A 20,711-nucleotide genomic window follows, 5' to 3' on the forward strand; every position below is an offset into this window, starting at 1 on the left:
TACACCGAGCGGAGAGCTCAGATCCGGGGCTCACACGCGTGCATGTTTCAGGCCCGACGCTCTGACCTGGTGTCTCTAATCCTCAATCTGCCCATGGCTGGGAGAGAGCACCTCAATTCCTGCAGCAACCCAGGCTGATGGTGGAGAGATTCTGTCCCTCTAATCCAGTGATGGCGAACCTATGACACCTCTGACACGCGAACTCATTCTTTTGGTTGATTTTTCTTTGTTAAATGGCATTTAAATATATAAAATAAATATCAAAAATGTAAATCTTTGTTTTCCTATGATTGCAAATATCAAAAAAAATTTCTACATGTGACACGACACCAGAGTTAAGTTAGGGTTTTTCAAAATGCTGACACGCCGAGCTCAAAAGGTTCGTCATCACTGCTCTAATCGGTTCTGACACCCGGCTTCCTACTGGGAGCTCAGCTGAGCTTCCTACCAACGCCAGGACCATCGCCTGGACCCAGACTCAGATTAGCATTGAAATCTTGACTCCAAGAGCCTTGGTTTTCCCATGGGGTGTGGGGCAGCAGCCTCTCACTGGTATAGTTTCCTCCTCTCTTAGAGCCTGAATTTTATTTATATATATATATATATATATATATATATATATATATATATTTGCTTATGAGCCAGATGCTGTATGTTTAAAATACTTAAAAATATATTATGCCGCGTATTTTATGTGGCTGGAGGAGGATGGAAAATGTCACCTTGTGTTTACCCTGCCATCTTGATTTATCTCTGTATTCCACGTGCCCTGCTCAGTACATACTTGGTTGAGCATCTCTCTCCCTTCTTCTCCTTTCGGGTCCTCTCCTCTGTCTCTGCCCAGCTCTGCCCTTACCTCCCAAGGTGTCCATAAGGACCTGGTTCCAGAGCCCTGGGCCCTGGCCGGCCCAGGGAGGAGAGGGACTGCTCTTCATTCGGGCCTGCAGGGCTGGGCCCAGAGCACACTTCCTCCGGGCACTCTGCTCTGCCCTGACTCTATTTGGGGCAGCAGGTCCCTTGGGGTGCCTGGGCGGAGTGGAGATGAGGTGCAGACAAAGGCCTGAGGCTGCCAGCTGCTCTCCATTCTTGGAGCCAGACAGTCCTCAGGTCCCGAGGTGGCGCCTGTCCTCAGGCCCTTTGTCCGGGAAATGACAAAGGGCCCGCAGAGGGAGACCCCGGCTCCAGGCTCCACCCGCCGGCGTTGACCCTGGACACCCCTGTCTCGGTCCTGGGGTCCGAAGGCAGCAAGAGTCAGAAGGGCCCCTTCTGTGATCCACGGGCGCCCAGGCAGGTCCGCGTCCTCGCCGGCATCCTCTCACGGTCCTGCTGCGCACCTGCCGTGCGGCCTGAGTGTGAGTGGGTGTGACAGGCTGGGGCCGCGGGTGTGGCCGTGGCCTTCTCGGCGAGCTCCCTTCAGAACGTCGTGGAGCGTTTGCCCTGTGCGGACACTGGGCGAGCCGGCGGGCAGTCATTAAACATATAAGCGTGCAGACAAATACGAAACGACAGCGGGTTCCAGCTGCTCTGAAGTGGAAGGACCGGGATCTGGGAGGGAACGTCACAGGGAGGCTCTTCATTCAGGGTGAGGGGTGGGGAAGGCCTCGCTAAAGAGGCGACTTCCAAATCGAGCCTTAAAGGAGCAGGGAAGGGCGTTCCAGCAGCGGAACAGCATGCACGGCGGCCCTGAGGGGCAGGCATCTTGGAGACTTCTCGAAAGGGAATGGAGGCCGGTGTGGGAAGGAGACGGCTGGGAGAGGGGCCAGCGAAGCCAGCGGGACCTTCAGCGCTGCAGAGGGAGCAGGGCTGGGAGTGTGGACTCCTAGTGCAGGGTGAGCAGCTGAAGGGTCCCAGCAGGGAAGGGTGTGATCGGGTGTGCGTCAGGGGCTCACTCTGGGTGGCAGCCCTGCAGAGGATGGGCCGTGCCAGGCCTGCGTAGGCCTGAGGCTCTAGGGATGAGGAACTATAGCCCGGAGCTCCAGGGGCAGAGGAAGACAGAAACATAAACCAACCTCCACAGTCTAGTATGACAGAGGGGCCCGTGAGCACTAACTCTGTTGGGGAAACCAGGGGGGGCTTCCTGAAGGAGGTGGCATTTGAGCGGGGCTTGAGGGATGGCGGGCGTGGTAGAGGCCAGCACCCCAGGCCCAGGGAATCACTTGGGTGCGTGGGTTTGTTTTGATGAGGCCGAGGAGGAGGAGTGCTCCCCAAGGTCACAAGGGCCCGTGGGGGCTAAGCCAGCACCGAGACCCTGTCTCTGACGGAGTGGGGCTCTCTGATGCCCACCTGAGGCCTGGCAGCAAGAACTGGCCTCGAGGAAGTTCCCAAGGCCCCAAATCAGTGGCCTCCCGGAAACCTGGCATCTGGGGGTGTGCGTTTCCCCAAATCAGCGCAGCTGGGAGGTGGGGAAGAGGAAGCATGGGCCACTGGCCAGACCCAGAGCCTGAAGGAGGGGCCTGTGCTAGCGCTGAGAGACGCGGGGGTGGGGCCTCCCCACGGGCGGCTCCCTGGGACTCCTGGGACCACAGCCCAGATGCAGGGCGGCTGGAGGGAAGTGAAAGGCGAACTCAGTCTGGGCCTGGCTGGGCGAGACCCTCCGTCTCCCACTCTCCTGGACCCCTGACGGCCATGGCCGTGGCCCAGCAGCTGCGGGCTGAGAGGTGAGTGCAGGGTGCTGCCCTCGCTGGGCCTCCTCACTGTTCCCAGCAGGCCCGGCGACAGAGGTCGGCTTCCTGCAGCCCCTTAATAATAGCAAAAGCTGAGAGGCGGAGTTGAGTCAGAACCTAAATACTCAGAAATGTAGAGTCTTGGAACTATTTTAAGGAAACTGGGCTGCGGTTTCACCTCCCTCAAGCACAGATGAAGACTTGAGGCTCAGAGATGAGCAGTGACTTCCCCAGAGTCACACGGGAGTGGGTGGCAGGGTCCGGATGGGGACTCAGGTGATCTGTCTCCCAGGCTGGGCTCACTGCTCCACACTGTGGTCAGGAATGGCTTTTCATCTTTTATTCAAACAGAGCACAGAATCTGGCTTGTTCTCCCTCTTTATCCAGGGCTTGGCGCAAATGTCACCTCCTCCCAGAAGCCTTCCCTGACTGCCCCATCACTGTTCTTTGACCCCTTGCCCTGCTTTCTTTTTCTGTACCGTCTTCATATTACTCCAATGCTATTCGAACTCATTTGTTTTCTTGACCACTGGCTCCCCCTTTAGAAGCGAGTTTGACGAGGGTGCGGTATTTGTCTCTTTTGGTCACTGCTGTATCCCTAGAAAGTAGAACAATGCTGGTACGAGCTATGCTGAATGAATGAATGAATGAGTGGACCTTTGAGTTGGAAAATGTTCTCAGGTCCTTCTGGTCCAGTCCTGTCATTGTACAGATGAGAAAATGGAGGCTCAAGGAGGATAGAGAACTTACTTGGGGCACAGGGGGTCAGTGGCAAGGCCTGGGCTTAGAGCACAGCCTCGCCAGCGCTTGGGTTCACCTGTAGCAGCATTTTCTGAATGTTTCCGGCCTGTGATCCAAACTGTGGGGGATCTGAGGACCCTGGGCTTGGCTCCTGTCCTCCTGGAACAGCAGGTGACATCAGAAAAAGAGCCTGCAGATTCTGAGGAGGTGACTCTGAGGGTCGCCGGAGATGAGCCCGGATGGTGTGGGCTGCAGTGGGCAGCAAAGGGCCGTGGGGGCATCAGGCCGGAAATGGAACCTGGGGGGGCGGTCTCCGGGTTTGGATGGTGGGAGGAAGGCTTGTCTGCTGTGTGCCGAGGGCGGGGCAGGAGAAGCCGGTGTTTACAGGGCAGACCAACAACGGCCTTGGTGAGCCACAGAGCTGGTCTGGGCGCTGGGGTGAGGTCACCCCCCAGACCCCAGCCCCTCTTCCCCACAAGTTCTCCTTGGAGACTGGGCCTGACACGCACACTCGAGCCTTCAGGAAACAGCTGCTGTTGGAGGCGGTGGCACTTCCCATTCCTCAGGGTACGTGGGTCAGAGACATGGCTCCCTGCCCTGTTCAGCTGCCCGTGGCCCTCCGAGAGGATGGTGCCACCCCAGCTCCGGAGCCACTGGCTACCCTGCCCCGAGGCATTGTTTGAGAGTGGGACCCGCGGGCATTCTGCTTGAGGGCAAGGCAGAGGGTCCAATGGGCGGGCGTCAGGGTCCCCCAGCGGGACTCTCTAAGACCCGAGCTGCCCGAAGATGGAAAGGGCTAAGCGAGGGCAGTGAGTTTAGTTCCAACAAACGTGTTTTGAGCACCTACTGTGTGCAGGAACCACAAAACTTAAACTAACTGCCGCCCAAGGGTCTTTCCAACCTTCGGCCTCACCTGTCCAGGCTCCCGAGTGGACTTTGCATGAACAGCACGCGTGTGTATGAGCCCTGAGCATCCTGGGCCGAGGGGGCTCTCACGTGACTTCAGTTCTGAGGGGTCCTGACTGAGGTCTCCAGGGGAATGGTTATTTTAGGGGCACATCCAGTTGGGTTTGCTGCACCCTCACCCCCCACCCTGGCAGCTTCCTGGCTCTGCTCAGCAGGCAGTCAGACCATCCCCACCCCGCCCACCGGAGGACTTGCTCAAGCACAGACACAGATAGTGGCCCTTGTTGAGCACCTACTGTGCGCCCACCGCAGTTCTGAGCACTAGGGATGCAGAGTGGGCAAGGTCCCTGCTCTCATGGGGGTTCTCTAGTGGGGCCTCCTGACCCTCCTGTGATGTATGTGCACTTATGATCCCCATTTTACAGAGGGAGGAGGAGCCAGAGCACAGAGAGGAGTCCGAGGGTACTGGGGTTCGGGTCTCCCTCTTCTGTCTGTGCTCTCCTGCCCTGGGTATGCACAGATGGGCTGATGCCCTCCCGTCATGGCGTCTCCTTCACCCCCACCACCTGGGGCAAGACACATGGGCCCTTCGGCAGTGGGCCCTGCCGGCCGCACCGGCGTCCTCTCTCATTGCTTCTCCCGCCAGCTCTGTGCTCAGATGCACTCAGAAGACCCCCCTCCCCCGACTGCGGATCCTTGAACTTGCCCGCTCGCAGGGCGAGGGCCTTTGGCTCTCAGAGTTCCCCCTACCTGCCACCCTGTGGTCAGTTTCTCTTTCTTTTCCTGCTGGCCAAAGAGGCTTCCGGGAAGAATTCCTCCTTAGCCCTCAGGCCCATGGGCCCTCATCCTTGCACCGCGCCCTGCTTTTCTCCTGATGGGCGGGACCCGCCTCCTAGAAGCGGCTGCCTGCCTGCCGCACACTGATTCTCTGAGGGACGGACTAATGGCCAGGCTCCGGCTGCACCTCTGCCCATGGGATTCTGTCATTGTGAGACCCAGGCCGGTCCGATGTGCTCAGAACCCTCCGAGTTGCGGAGGGCACCTCCAGGGGTTGGCTCCTATTATTACCTCAGATGGGGAGCCTGAGGCTGGGCAGGGCTGGGATTGATCTGAGTTCATCTTCAAACCAGGGACAGCCCTGCCTCCTGGGCAAGCTTGTCAGCCTCTCTGTGCCTCAGTTTCCTTGTCTGTAGCAAGGGGACCCTGTCTTAGAAGAGCGCCTGGAGGGGGCTCAGGAAATAGTCAGCTGTGGTTACGCTTGCCCAACCTGCCCAATTCCCTGCTCGGGGCCGTTTTCACCCCTCCGGTTCCTTCCTGCCCACCCCAGGCCACTGCGATGAAATACCCACAAGAGGCACAGCCTCAGGGGAGCGTGCGGAGGAGGAAGTTTCTCCCAAGGGTGTCACCACAGGGCATGTGTGGAAAGTGAGTGGGGAGGCTGCCAGTGGCCACAAGTGGCTCTGGGAGTGGAGGGGATTTCCTCTGCCCGCCCACTGCCCCCCTGAGACACCCCCCCACACACACACACTCTGCCCCATGGCAGCCTCCTGCGTCCCCGTCCTGAGGTAGCCTGAGATGCCAAGCAGCCCAGGCGCCTGGGACCCAGCAGCGGCTGGGCCTGGGTGTGCAGACTTTGAAATCATTTCACCTGAAGTCCTGGTCAGCTCTGAGGCTTCGGAGGTGCAGCCCCTGCCCCCGGCTCCTCCCTTGTTTCCCAATTGCTACCATAGCAGAGTCACAATTGCTTCTAGTTTCCTCATCTGTCCACGCCTCCGCTGGCTGGCTGCTCTCCCTCCCCCTGTTCCTCTCAGCCCCTCCCCCTGCGCACTGCTCTTCGCTGAGGGTCTTAGCCACAGTCGCCGAGGTCCTCGCCTCTCCCTCGGCAGCGGAGATGCCCCCAGCCCGGCTCCAGAGCCACACACCAGCTCTTGCTGGACCCTGAGCTGGGTGCCAAGAGGCCTCTCAAATGAGCATGCCCGAAACGGAGTCCATCAACGCTGCTCCCCTCCCACCATCCTGGTCAGGATATGGGTGACATGTGGGTGTCACCCTTGACACTGCTGTTTCTTTCATCTGTCCCCAAGCCCTGCTGGTCACAACTCAGGAATGACGGGCAAATGGGTGGTGTGTCCACTGGAAATGCAGAAGGCTGCAGAGAACAGAGAAACCGGATAGCAGCTGAAACAAACGGGGGGTTACTTATTTATTTCTTGAATAACAAGAAGCACAGAGGTTCGCAGCTGGTTCTGCGGCTCAGTGACTCCAGGACCAGCATCTCCGAGATCCTGTTGGCATCCCTCATGTTTTTGCCTCGTAGATGCAATGTAGCTGCTGCAGGTCCAGATGTCACACCTGCCTTCAAGGCAGGCCGGAGGGAGAAAGGAGGAGACCATGCCGGCCTTGCCCCTCTCTCTGGGTCAGGAAAGCAAACGCTCTCCAACAGGCCCCTGCCACAGAGTCCCTCTGAGGTCTCATTGGCCAAAACTAGTCACAGGGCTGCTCCTAGCTGCAAGAGAGTCTGGCAGACAGGAATGAGATCTGTACGTTTGGCTCAGCCCAATCATGACCTGTCACCTTGGAGCTGGGCATATCACCACCTTGAACAAAACTGGAACCTGGTCAGTAGTGAGGAACAAGGGATACAACAAATGAAACCGTGTCTGTCGGCCAAGAGTGGTATCTCCTGTTTCTGTCCTTCCCTCCTGTCCCCGCTGTCACATCACCTCCCAGTCAGGGCACTTCAGAGCCTCCCAGTGGTGCCCTGTCCCTTCCAGTCTCTGATCTCCTGTCTCCACACGGCTGCCTGAGTCGGCCTCCCAAAGCCAGATCATACTGTTTTCACTCTCTTTCGAAGCCGTGCTGGCTCCCTATCGCCTGTAGAACTCCCTCAGCTCGGCACTGGAGACCCTCCTCGGCCTGGCCTCAGCTGCCTGCTCAGCCCTGCTGACATCGGACTCCAGCCACAGTTGACCTGGGCCCAATCCTCAGGCCTCAGAACCTTAGCATATGCTGTTCCCTCTGCCTGGTGGATTCCAGGTCTGTGTAGACCCAGCTCAAATGTCCCCTCCTCTGTGACGTTTCCCCAACCTGGGCATAACAAGCCCTTCTCTCTCTGGGGCATGTGCTCCTCTGCTCACCACTGTGAACTGGGGCCGAGAACAGGATCGGATACGGGAGGTGCTTGATGGGCTGGTCCTGGGTGGGTCAGGTAACTGCAAAGTGATTTGTTAGATTTTAACTCGGCCGTGGGTACATGTCCCATCTCCAGAGGCCCTCACCCCCGAGGTCTGGTCTGCGTGGTGGCTCGGCCGGGAGGGGGTGTCATGGTGGCTCAGCCAGGAGGGGGTGCCATTGGGCCTGGCCCGGGAGGGGGGTGTCGGGGGACCTGGCCCTGTAAGGAGTGCCATGGGGGCCTGGCCCGAAGTGGGTGTCTGGGGCCTGGCCTGGGAGGGGGTGCCATGGGGCCTGGCCCGGGAGGGGGTGCCGTGGGGCCTGGCTGGGAGAGGGTGTCATGGGGCCTGGCCTGGGAGGGATGCCGTGGGGCCTGGCTGGGAGGGGTGCCATGGTGGCCCTGCCGGGAACAGGTGTTGAGCGAGGAGTGCGGACTCACCGGGCTTGCTTTGCCCGCTGCCTCACACCCAGTGGCCCCTGAACAGATCGGGCCGCTGACAGGCTCCTTTTCCTCCTCAGTGACTTCGAGCAGCTTCCCGACGACGTGGCCATCTCAGCCAACATCGCTGACATCGAGGAGAAGAGGGGCTTCACCAGCCACTTTGTAAGAGAGACCCCTGGACCCTCACCCTCTGACCTCTGACCTCTGCCCTCTGAACCTTACCTCTCCCGTCTCTTACCTTCCACCCAGCGGTCCTCGGCAGGGCGGTTCTGCCCTCGGGGGGCATGTGGCAGTCGACACCCTCAGGCATTTTTATTGTTACCACGTGGGGTGGGGGGGCTACTGGCACCCAGGGGTGGAGGCCGGGATGCTGCCCCACACGCCGCCGTGCACAGGACGGCCCACGACCCAGAATCATTTGGCCCAATGTCCTCCTGAGGTTGAGAAACCTTGCTGTAACCCTGGGAGCCCGGAGCCGCCCCCTCCCCTGCCCCTGGCCTCCGAGGTCCTACCCCCTGGCCTCTGTCCTAGGTTTTCGTCATCGAGGTGAAGACAAAAGGGGGATCCAAGTACCTCATCTACCGCCGCTACCGCCAGTTCCACACCTTGCAGAGCAAGCTGGAGGAGCGGTACGGGCCCGAGAGCAAGACCAGCCCCCTCACCTGCAACCTGCCCGCCCTCCCAGGTAGGCCGGCCGCTCCCAGGCCTGCTGCGGGCAGAGCTGGCCCCTGGCCGAGGACAAAGCCATGTCCACCTGCCCCCTCCCAGCTGTGCGGACACTGCTCGGTGTCCTGTGCTGGCCCACGTGGAAGCAGGCACTGATCCACGCCCGCCCCTGGCAGGCACACTGCCCTCTGGCTCCAGCCTCAGAGCCCCTGACTTCTATGCACTGAGGACCTTCACGCTTCAGTCCCCACCCACCCCCCGCCACCCCCCACTCCCCACCCCCAGCAACCGTGCCATGGCGTGGAGCGCATGCGTCAGGCCTTGTGTGTCTCCCTCGTTAAGCATGCAGACTCATCTTGCAGCCCTCGCTCTGGCCCCTCCATGAGAACTGCCTCCTGCCTGCGAAGTCCAGGCTCCCCCAGGACCCACGGAGCCCCCTCCTTCGCTGCTCTGCTGAGAGGCTGTGGGCAGCACGGCTCTGCTTCTGGACAGCCCCTCGCCCCTCGCCCCCTGCCTTCCTCCCCACCTCGAGCCTAGCTTGCACCTTGGATGGGCCCAAACCTCCGACTTCTCAGTTCCTGCCCCGTCGAGCCCTGCAAGAGAAATCCCCACCCACGTGGTCCTGGGGACCCTGCACGCCCTGCAGGCCACACACAAGCGTCTCTCCCCCAAAGACAGCCCTCTGGGCCCTTTCCTTCTTCGAGCGCAAACCCACCCCTACTGGCTCCCGCTTCCTCTCTGTCTACAAATGCCCGAGGTTCCTCCCCACCAGCTCCCGGAGTGGCTGCAGCCAACCCCAGGGACTCGGGCTTCTCTTTCCTCCTTGGGAGTTGGACTTGCTTGCTCCTGCCTCTTCCCCGCTCTGGCTGCAGAGGAAGGCGGGGTCCCTCCTGCTCCCGGAGGGTCTCCCCAGGCAGCCTGTCTGCCTGTGCCCTCACCTTCTTTACGTCTCGGCTCCACCGAGCTCCCACACGGGCTCACCTCTTCAATCTCTACACAAACAGGAGCCGTGAGTGAGCGTTCTTGCAACAGCCTCCTTGATCCCAAACCCCTCAAGGATCTCTTCTTCCTTTTTTTTTTTTTTTAATATATTTTATTGATTTTTCACAGAGAGGTAAGGGAGAGGGACAGAGAGTCAGAAACATCGATGAGAGAGAAACATCGTTCAGCCGCCTCCTGCACACTCCCCACCGGGGATGTGCCCTCAACCAAGGTACATGCCCTTGGCCGGAATCGAAGCTGGGACCCCTGAGCCCGCAGGCCGATGCTCTATCCACTGAGCCAAACCGGTCAGGGCTCTTCTTCCTTTTACAATAAATCCTCGCGCGCTGCCTCCCCTTTCCATGGCCCACCCGCTGCTCAGCCCACCGCCTCGGCCTCAGCTCTTCCTGCTCCACTGAGTTCCCCTCGGATGCTGGCTGCGGCCGGTTCACTCTGACGTCGGTGGACACGGACACCTCTCCTCAGGCCTCGTCTTTATGGTCTTGCCTCCTCTTCCAGGAAGCTCTCTCCAAACTTCCGTGGCCCCAGCGTCTTCCAGTTCCTTCCTGCCTCACCGCTGCTCCTCCAGGGTCTCCTTTAGACCCAGGGCTCCCTTCTGGGCCAGGCCCCCCCTGAGAGGGGGCCCTACGGCCCCGCCTGCAGCTCCTGGGAGGACGTTGGTCCCCGGTCGGCCAGCGTCTGTGTCCCTCTCCCCCCAGACACTCGGTCTCGCCTTTGAAGAAGGATTCATTCATCCGCTCAGCAAATATGTGCTGATTTGGGGAACATTCTAGACGGGTGGTCCTTAATCTTGGCGGCATATTGGAAGTCACTTGAGATGTAAAATTCCTAATGCCCGGGCCCCTGCCCCAGGGATTCTGACCCAATGGCTCTGGGGTGAGTCCAGCACAGTGAGGTTTCTGACGGGCGGCTAGATGTGCAGCAGAGATGAGGGCCCCTCTCCTAGGTGATGGGACACGGCCGTGAGCGTGTGTGTGTGTGTGTGTGTGTGTGTGTGTGTGTGTGTGTGTGTGGTGGGGGCAGCCAGGTAACACATACACAATTAACACAAGCTAAGTATCAGCCGGTGATCCTGTGACTCGGAGAACGCGCGTTGGACGGTGGGGTGGTACAGAGCGGCCACTTCCGCGCCTGGAAAGATGAGGGGAAGGACCTCGGCCCGTGGGGAGGAGCCCAGAGACCAGGTGCTTGGGCTGGGCCCCCAGGACCCACCGCTCTTCATCTCTCCTCAGCCAAAGTCTACATGGGTGTGAAGCAGGAGATCGCCGAGATGCGGATACCTGCCCTGAACGCTTACATGAAGGTAACGGTGGGGCCACGCACCCTGGCACCTGGGAGGGGTGGGTGGGGCCCAGGTGCCATCTCTGAGCACAGCTTTGGGAAGTGGGACTGGTTCTCTGGCTCTGATGAGCCACATCTCCAATCCTTAAAGGCCTGGCCCTCAGGGCTCCAGGGGATGGGGATGGCGCCGGAGCAATGGAGACGTACAAGGAGCCACACTTTGAACTGACAAACACAGTGTCTGTGCCGGGCGTTCTGATACCGAGGTGATGGGGGCCGCTGCCTGCTTCCGAGGTGCTCACTGCCCAGTGGAAAATGGGCAGGTGGGTCATGAAGTCACCAAGAGGCTTGGCCTACACCCCAGGGCACGAGGGACCAGGGCCCCAGCTCCCTCACATGGCATCTTTGTGCGAATGGGAGGAAGGCCCCCTTGCCAGGGCCCAGGCTGCTGTTAGTGTCATTCGTGGGCCTTGGCTGGGTGCCCTTGTTTATTCCCCAACCTATACAAGGTTGGCATCCCTGGGAGATGGGCAGGCAGGGGAAGGGGCCTCTTAAAGGCAGAGACCAGGCTGGTGTGGGAAGGCCTTTCATGGAACAGAGCTAGGCAAGAGAGGGACCATGTTCCTCGTGTGGTAGTGAGCACGCTGTCACTGGAGGCATACAAGCCATGCGGGATGGCAGCTGCAGGAAACTAGAGAAGGAAGCGTCCACATAGCCCAGAGGCACGCTCACCCTCCTCCTCCACTTTCTCGGCTGAAGAGCACTGAGCTAGTGTCGCTTTAGTCTTTGCTCGGACGTCAACTGTCTCGGAGATTTGGGGTGAGTTGCCCATCCTCCCTGGGCCCTGGGTTTCCCTCTTATGAAATGCGGCAGCGCCTCCAGGTCTCCTAGGGGTGGCATGGGGATCCGTTGAGAAAAGGACACGAAGGTGCTTGGGAAACTGAGGTCATGACTCCCGGTGGAGTGAGGGGTAGATGGCCCACCTGCCCTCTCTGGTGGCTAGGGAACCAGCAGTGGAGGCATCTCCCCTCCAGGGGGCGCTGTGGCAGCTGCTCCTCCCGGGTGGCTGGAAGGCCCACCCTCCGTTCAAAGACCTGGGAGAGGAGGGTGTGTTCTGAGGGAGGGGAAGAGGCTGCAGAGCTGGGAGTCTGCATCCCACACCTGGTCTCTGCAGCCAGCAGCCTGGAGGACCCCATCGCTGCCTCGCGGTGTCCAGTTTGATTCCTCGAAGCCCAGAGCTCAGTCAGTGCAGGAAGCTCTGCTGGGGTGACCCCATCCTGTGCTTGCACACTTGCGGAGATGGGAAGCTCACTACCACTCTCCCCTGACCCAGGCTGCTCGTCCCACTCTTGGACAGCTCTTAGGAGAACCTGGGTCCCTCCCCACACTGGTCTCCTGATGGAGAATGTGGGTCACGTGATGGTGACAATGCCTGGAACTATGTGAGCACTGTGACTAGCGACAGGGGGCTCTTGGTATGCATCCGGCAGAAAGATGAGTGGGCTTATTTGCTTCCCTCAGTGAGTTGTGCATTAGATACTATTAACCTTATTTTAAAATGAGGGAGGGAGGCACAGAGAGGTAGTCACTCACTCAGTGTCACATGCAGGGAGGTAGGAGGGATGGGATTTGAACTGACATCTCTGAGACTCTAGTTGTGCTCTTACCCGCTGTGCTGTGTCACAATGAAAATAACAGCAACATTGGTGAGATGTCACTTGGACGGGTCACTTGCTAGATGCCGGGTGGGGTTCTGTGGGGTAATCCTTTTATTTGATCCTTACACAATCCCAGGAGGGAGATACTGGAATCACCCCCATATTACTAATGTTATCTGGTATCACCCCCATTAATGTAAATACTGTTATCACCCCCATGTTATCACCTTGTCCACATGGAGGCCCAGAGTCACCCCGCTGGTGAGCGGCCGAGCCGGGATTGGATCCTGGGTGCAGCCTGGCTCAGTGTCTGTGTGCTCAGACCCAACTCTGGGCTGCCCCCCAGCCCTCCTCTGGGACAGCTGTGTCTTCCTCAGGCTCTGTGCTCCCAGTTCCTCAGGGATGGGGTTCCTGACCCCCCGCCCCCCTCCTCCCGCTGCCTCAATGAGATTCTCTGAGGAGGTCTGGGTTCTGCGCATCTGTGGGGGTTCAGCACCCAGAGCTAAGCACAGAGCTCCTGGGGGCCTGTGCGGTGTGCGGCTGAGGGTGACCGTGCCAGGTCCTGAGTCCTCATGCCTCATGGTGTGCATCGTGGTGGTGCTCCCAGCCTCAGATCGAGTGAGAGTCCTGACCCCACCACTTCCTAGCTCTGCCAGCTGGGCCAGGCACTGTCCCTCTCCGCACCTCAGTTTCCCCAATTGTGGTATGCGATAAAGTATAGGAAGTGTTTTTTAGGCCATAATATCACCAACTGTTGTTATTTGGGATCATTTGGGGGATTGCTCCCCCTCCCGCCAATTGTCTCATTTTGAGCTAAGGGATGGGCGTTGGTGGCAGATGGCCCTGAGTGCTCCCCCCCCCCTTGGGCACTTGCTAAGCTGTATGGCCTCAGGCAGGTCCCTGCACCTTTCTGGCTCTCACTCCCGGGTGACGGTAAGGCGGAGTGAGGTCACACGGTGGGGCTCTCAGCGCAGAGCCTGGGCAGCCACCGCCGTGTCCTGTGACCTGGCATCACCTGCACTGTCCTGCCTGGAGGTCTTTTCCAAACAAACTCTTCTTTGTGAAATGTCCCCTGAGCCCATTGAAATGGTTAACATCTCCCTCTTTTCTGTTACCAGGCAGAGAAGAGGGGGTGCAGTGTGGGTGGAGGGATGGAGCCGTGGGGCTGGGGTGCGCACGCCTTGCTGATGACCACCCTCCCGTCTCCCAACCTCTTGCCCAAACACAGAGCCTCCTCAGCCTGCCCATCTGGGTGCTGATGGACGAGGACGTCCGCATCTTCTTCTATCAGTCGCCCTACGACTCGGAGCAGGTGCCCCAGGCGCTCCGCAGGCTCCGCCCACGCACCCGGAAGGTGTAAGTGACATCCCGCACTCCTAGGGCCAGAGCCCAGGGCCACTTCCTCCTAACCAGAGGCTCTGCCTCCCTCTTTTCCCTGGAGGCAGGGAAGAAACCGAGACCAGTTCTGTCCTGCAGAAAATAATCTCTGAAAATCAGCCACTGAACAGGCTGGGTTTCCCATGGCGAGGCTGCTGCTGCTGAGGATGCCAGGGGAGGCACTTCTGAGTGCAACCCTCCCCCGACCCCCCCCCCCCCCCCCGCCCCGGCTCCTCCCTCCTGCCTCCAGCCAGTACCTGGGAGTGTCCTCAGTGCCCAGCTACCTCCCCAGACGGGCACAGGCTGAATCCCATCCCTGGGCCCTGGAGCAGGGCGTGTCCCCTCCCCACGCCCGTGTCCTCGGTGAAGCATCCTATATAATAAAAGGCTAATATGCAAATCCACCAAACGGTGGAACAACTGGTTGCTATGATGCGCACTGACCACCAGGGGGCAGGTTTTCAGTGCAGGAGCTGCCCCCGGTGGTCAGTGCATTCCCACAGGGGAAGCACTGCTCAGCCAGAAGCCGACTCACGCTGGCAAGAGCAGCGGCAGTGGCGGGAGCCTCTCCTGCCTCCATGGCAGCACTAAGGATGTCTGAGGGCCCCCAGACTGCAAAAGGGCGCAGGCTGGGCTGAGGGACCACCCTCCCCAAGTGCACGAATTTCATGCACCGGGCCTCTAGTTAGAATAATAACGTAACTGTCGAGGTTGGGGAGTAGAAGAAAGGCAAATGTGAGATGTCTGGCAAGTTAGGGCTCTAAGTGGCTGTGTTCCCACTCTCACCCCCACCTCCTTTCTCAGCCTCTGCTTCCTGGTCCACAAAGAGGTCCAATCTCTCCTCCAGGGGCAGCAAGAAGGGAGGGGGGGGGGGGTGAGTGATGGCCCGCAGGAGCCATTGTACCTGCCTCTGGCACAGAAGCAGAGCTGGGCCCAGAGAACCAGGAGGGCTGACAGCCCCTCTTCTCTCTCCACAGCAAGAGCGAGTCCCCGCAAGGCGCCGGCTTAGACCGCTTGGCAGCTCCGCGAGCAGAGGTACCTGCGGGCCTGCCCCCCACTTCGCCTCTGGGCAGCTCCACCCTCAGCGGGAGCCCCTCCTGCTGGGCGTTGGCTTGTGTGTAGGGTGGGGCTGGGTCCTGCCGGGAGAAAAGGCCCCGGCCTCTGCCTTGGTCACTGGTCACCAAGGCCCCCAGCTCAGCTGTGAGGAGGGGACGCAATGAGCACACAGAGGCAGAATAGAGAGTGTCCAACCACTCATTCAGCAAGCTTTCCCGGCCCCCCCTGGGCCAGCCCTGCTGGGGACTAACGCCGCAGAGATGACAAGGCCCTGTCCTCCAGGAGAACATGACTCCCTGAGGACACACACATAAACACGTGCGTCTCAGAGCCAGTGCGGTCAGTGCCTGTGGGTTCTGGGGGCGCTGGAGCCCACACAGACCTGGGGGGCAGGGAAGGTGCTGGATCCAGGGAGACTGGCTCCTTCCCTTCCGTGCTCACCACACCTGTGGAAGGAGCACCTACTCTGGAGTCCGGGAGACCTGGGTTCTAATCCCAGCTGCTCTGGTAACTAGCGGAGTGGCCTCGAACAAGTCACTCATGCTCTGAGCCTCAGCTTCCTCGCCTGTTAAATGGGACACCAAGCAAGCACTTTAATAGGAGCTCAGTGCCCGTTTCTTTCCTCCTGCCTTCCTCCACTCTTCTCCCCAGGCCCTGTTTGACTTCACGGGGAACAGCAAGCTGGAGCTGAATTTCAAAGCTGGAGATGTGATCTTCCTTCTCAGTCGCATCAACAAAGACTGGCTGGAGGTGAGGGTGGAGGTGAGGGTGGAGGTGAGGGTGGAGGTAAGATTGCTTTGGGTCTAGTGAGAGGATCAGAGAATGATAGGAGGTCAAGGAAGTCCCCAGGGAAGATGCAGTTTGAGGATGGACCTGGGCAGGGGGGAATCTAGCCCCTGGGGAGACAGGTGACCGTGGAGCCTACCCCTGCCTTAAGTCTGCCTGCCCCCAAGAAACGGTTGCTTGAGGCCACTCTGTTGACCTACAGGGTTTAACTTCTTGGTCTGTCACGGGGTTCCTCAGCCACGGCGGTATTGACGGCGGTATTGACATTGGGCCGGTTAGTACTTTGTTGTGGAGCCGGCCTGTGCACTGTAGGATCTTTAGCAACAGCCTTGGTTTCTATCCACTGGATGCCGCTCGCAAGGCTCCAGTTGCAACAATCAAATGTGTCTCCAGACATTTGCCCCCGGGGGACACCCCCCCCTCCCCTGTTGAGACGCACTGGTCTGTAACCTGGGGAACATGACTGTCGCTTCCGGTGGCAAGAAAAGATAGCAGTGGAGGCCTCGCGCTCAGGAGCCGCCTGCCTGGTGTCACGTCCTTGCCCTGTTTTAAGCGGCTTTGTGACCTTGGGAAACTTGCTCAACCCCGTGGCTTCCTTTTCTGTGAGCTGGAGCAATGCTGGCAGTTTCTTCACAGGTTCCTGGAAATGTTCAACGAGGCGTAGCTGTTCAGGGCTTGGTCCATAGAGAGCCTGCGTGTGCGGCGCCCGCCGGGGCCAGGGCTGCTGAGAGAGTTACCGGCACTCTGGAGTCAGGGCCTGTCCTGGTCATAGCTTTGTCCCCACGCACAGCGAACCCAAGTGCGGCCCCTACCAGGGCTCACGGTGACTCTCAGTGGAGGTGGGAGATCACCGGGTGGGAGGCGCTGGCCCAGTGGCAGCCTTTTATGTTAGGTCCTGTTCTTTTTTTGTTTTGTTTTTTTCTGTTTAACATGTTTTTATTGATTTCAGAGAGAAGGGGAGGAGAGGGAGATAGAAACATCAATGATGAGAGAGAATCATTGATCGGCTGCCTCTTGCACACTTCCTCCGGGGATTGAGCCCGAAACCTGGCATGTGCCCTGACCAGGAATCGAACCGTGACCTCCTGGTTCCTAGGTTGACGCTCAACCACTGAGCCACACCAGCCGGGCCGGTCCTGTTATTCTTAAGTAAGATTCCTTTGTCTCAGGGCTCCTGGGCGATGGTGTCTGAAGGCTGATGCGGGACAGGCGCCGAGGGGAGCATGGAGGGCAGGGGAGGGGCCCCGGCATTCCGGCTGCAGAGGAGCAGAACCATCAGTCTTGGCGGTTTTGATCCTAACCCCCACCCCTGCCCCCTCCCCCCTCCCCCATCCTGGAATTCTGAGTTAGACGTTCCTCAGCTCTGACAGCTGCCCGAGGGGTACGGCTGGGCCACACTCCGGAAGCAGGGAATGCGTGTGGCCTTCCTGTTTTCGGGAGAGTTCTTAGCATCAGTGCTGGCTAACTTCTGGGAGATTCGGGGACAAGTGAGGAGATTATGTGGAGCTTCCCCTTCTCCGCCTGTAAAATGGACATCAACCATGTCTCCCCCGGGGTTGGGAGGGCCAGGAGGACACGTGTGCAAAGCATAGGCAGTGGCTGGGTCTTGGGGAAGCTTAGGCGGGAGCCAGGGCTGGAGAGGGAGACGCTGGCTGTTGCGTCTCACGTGGGTGTTCGGTGGGATCTGTGGGATGAATGAATGAATGAATGAATGCGTGGGAGTCACCCCTCCTTCTCCCTCCCTGTTCTGTCTTCCACGTTAACACCTGATTCTACACGAAGTTCACTATTTACCTGCACGTGTCAGTTTCCATTATAGGGGGCGTTCTGTGAGGGAAGGCCAGGACTGTCGTCCACTCTGAGTGCCGGAGTCTCAGCCATGTAGCTGGTGCTCAGGGAATCTGTGAATGAACGAGTGAGTGAATGGATGAATGGATGAAAGATGACAGCAGACTTTCAGATAAATCCAGATCTCGACCTATTCTCAAAGGAAGCTCTTCTTAGATGTACAGCTCGGTGACCTCGGTCACTTCTCCTCCCTCTCCAGAAGGGAACCCAAACTGCGTCCCCTTTGCTGGTCATGACGAAGGAGCTGGGGGCCCCGAGGCGTGGCCCTGCTGCCTTTCCTCACGCAGACAAGGCGGCCTTTTTCTTCCTCCTCAGGGCACTGTCCGGGGAGCCACAGGCATCTTCCCACGGTCCTTCGTGAAGATCCTCAAGGACTTCCCCGAGGAAGACGACCCCACCAACTGGCTGCGCTGCTATTACTATGAGGACACCATCAGCACCATCAAGTGCGTGGCCTGGGGGAGGGCCTGGTCCACACTCCTTGCCCGTCCCCACTCCCCCCTCCCCATCACATACTGGAGAGTGAGACCCACATCAGACACTATGTCACCCCCACCCCCTTGCACACACTTCAAGCTGCAGTGGCCCTGACTGTCCTCCGGATAAGCCATAGCAGGACGTCAGGGCCCATCGTGGCCTGGCCAGCCTCATCCCCAGGTCCCCGTCGGGTCCAGTGCCTCTCACCGATGCCGGTTGCCCCCTCAGGGACATCGCGGTAGAGGAAGACATCAGTAGCACTCCGCTCTTCAGGGACCTGCTGAAGCTCATGAGGTGAGGGGCATGGCAGGGGCGGGGTGGGTGGGGGGAGGACGGGTCACATACCCTGGAGGAGGGATCAGAAGGGGACACACAATGCCTTTGGTGCTATCTGCATCTATTTTGCCTTCTTGTTTTAAGCACAGCTCAGCCCTGCAGGTTGGGTGTCAGCTCCCCGTGTCAGAGATGTGTGGGGGGCTGCAGAAAGGCAAAGGGGCTTGGATGAGGTCACACAGTTTCTGAGTGTGGCTTTGCAGCTGGAGCTAAAGTCTCTTCAGGTGAAAACCTTGAACTTGGATCCTGCACCATCAGGGAACTACCGTCTCCCAAGATCCAGATCAGTTGGGGCAGTTACTTTACAGAACGGAAATCGCCTTGCTACCTTCCTGGCTATAAAAGTCATATCTGTTCATTATTTAAAAAAAAAAAAAAAAAAAAGGTCAAAAATCACAGAAAGGTATAAGCTAGTGAAATCACCTCACATTTTCACTCCTCTCATTATTTGATGTACACTCAGATTTCTCCAGCACACACCCCATCCTGCCCCCACATAAAGAATTGGCTACACAGTATTAATTACTGTGGCCACCCCCTTCTTTTAAGGCAGTGGTTCTCAACCTTCCTAATGCCGCGGCCCTTTAATACAGTTCCTCACGTTGTGGTGACCCCCAATTTCATTGTTACAAATTGAACATCATTAAAGCATAGTGATGAATCACAAAAACAATATGTAATTATATATGTGTTTTCCGATGGTCTTAAGCGACCCCTGTGAAAGGGCCGTTCGACCCCCAAAGGGGTCGCGACCCACAGGTTGAGAACCGCTGTTTTCAGGCCTCTTAGGTTATCCTCCACCTTTTCACCACCAGACATAATGTTGTGATCGCATTTTTGGTGACTTGCCTGATTATTTCCTTAGGATGATTTTCTAGGAGTGGAATTTGGGGATCAAGGTGTTTGCCAGTCAATTAGGCTTTTGACCCATCGTGTCAAATCACCCACAGCAGGTTAGGTCGCTTTATACTTGGACCAGTCAGTCAGAGCGCCCACCCCCCTGTACCCATCAGATCGTCCCAGTCCTCAGCCGCTTCACACGGGTGCCTCTTGGGCTTTATTCTGCTCTTCTATGTACCTGCCAACCCCACTCCTCTTCCGCATGACAGGTCTTAGGTGTTCAACACATTTATACACAAGACATATCAGGCTGTGCCACTAATTTAATGGGAAAGTCTCCCCCCTCCCCCGTGGGCCTCAGTTTCCCTATCTGTACAGTGGGAGGTTGGACCCCTCAGGCGATAAGGCCTGTGTCAAGCTCCGACTTCTTCTGACTTTCAGGACCAGGCCCTAAAATTCCCGTGGCCTCACTCTCAGCCCCCACGCTCAGGCCTAGGGCTGCTGGCCCCGTCATCCACCCTGATCTTTCCCACCCAGGCAGGAGTTCCAGAGGGAGGACATCAGCTTGAATTACCGGGACGCTGACGGGGACCTGGTTCGGCTGCTCTCAGACGAGGATGTGCGGCTCATGGTGAAGCAGGCCCGAGCGCTCCCCTCCCAGAAGCGCCTCTTCCCCTGGAAGCTGCACATCACCCAGGAGGATGACTACAAGGTCTACAACACAGTCCCCTGAGCTGATGGTGTCCCCGGGCAGGGAGGGGACACCTGACGAAACTGCCCTTTAAGAAAAATTAAACAGACCTTGCCACGTCTGCTCACATAAATCCAGTGGTTTGGCTTCTAACGTGTTGCTTGGCCAGATTCATGGACAGCTCCAACTGCTGCAGGACAAGTAGGCCCTAGATAAGACACACTCTTCAAAGAACTATGAGCCTTGCAAGAAGTGGTGGGGTTCTCCAGTGACCCCCCAATCTCCCCGCTGCCCACCATAGTCAGAGCTGGGGCCAGAATCCACTTGGCCCCCATTTCGAGATTGTCCTGAAATGCACAGGCAATGCTGCTGGTAGAATACTGAGTCCTGGGGGGGGGGGGGGGTAGGGGGGGGCATGAGGTGGGGAGGCTGGACCAGGGCCTCTTGTTGGGAGGTCAAGGCCTTGGGGATGAGGGATGAGGTGATCCTGAGAGAGTGGCATCACGGAGTCCAAGCAGAAGCAGAAAAGAGTCCCTCCTGGGGTAAAGTGTCCCCAGTTTGGGATGACGGGAGTCACTCAAATTGAGATGAAGCAAAAGACTCGTTGTCAAAGATCAGCAAATCTCTGTGAATGAAAATGGGCAGTGAGACGGGAGGGTCCTGGGTTCGATTCCGGTCAAGGGCACATGCCCAGGTTGCAGGCTCTATCCCCAGTGGGGGATGTGCAGGAGGCAGCCGACCAATGATTCTCTCTCATCATTGATGTTTCTATC

The 20,711-nt window shown here is 58.4% G+C and overlaps 1 protein-coding gene across 1 annotated transcript; it reads left to right on the top strand.

The window, feature by feature from the left end:
• Positions 1-2,509: 2,509 nt before the first annotated feature.
• NCF4 (neutrophil cytosolic factor 4) lies at positions 2,510-20,091 on the top strand. Its single transcript, XM_070407982.1, has 10 exons — positions 2,510-2,657; positions 8,001-8,085; positions 8,455-8,608; positions 10,824-10,894; positions 13,759-13,886; positions 14,885-14,942; positions 15,615-15,713; positions 17,913-18,043; positions 18,303-18,368; positions 19,785-20,091. Exons 1-10 carry the CDS (start codon positions 2,626-2,628, stop codon positions 19,978-19,980), a joined length of 1,020 nt encoding a protein of 339 aa, XP_070264083.1. The 5' UTR covers positions 2,510-2,625; the 3' UTR covers positions 19,981-20,091.
• The last annotated feature ends 620 nt before the right edge of the window (positions 20,092-20,711 follow it).

This window comes from Myotis yumanensis, unplaced genomic scaffold, assembly GCF_028538775.1.
Source record: "Myotis yumanensis isolate MYYU_CA2020_CCGP unplaced genomic scaffold, mMyoYum1.0.hap1 SCAF_3, whole genome shotgun sequence".
NCBI lineage: Eukaryota > Metazoa > Chordata > Mammalia > Chiroptera > Vespertilionidae > Myotis > Myotis yumanensis.

Excerpts from the sequence above, each read along its gene's own strand:
- NCF4 (XM_070407982.1), top strand. The coding sequence starts at position 2,626 with ATGGCCGTGGCCCAGCAGCTGCGGGCTGAGAG. Across the intron at positions 2,658-8,000 it reads CAGCAGCTGCGGGCTGAGAG|TGACTTCGAGCAGCTTCCCG; the intron begins GTGAGTGCAGGG and ends TTTCCTCCTCAG. Across the intron at positions 10,895-13,758 it reads CCCTGAACGCTTACATGAAG|AGCCTCCTCAGCCTGCCCAT; the intron begins GTAACGGTGGGG and ends GCCCAAACACAG.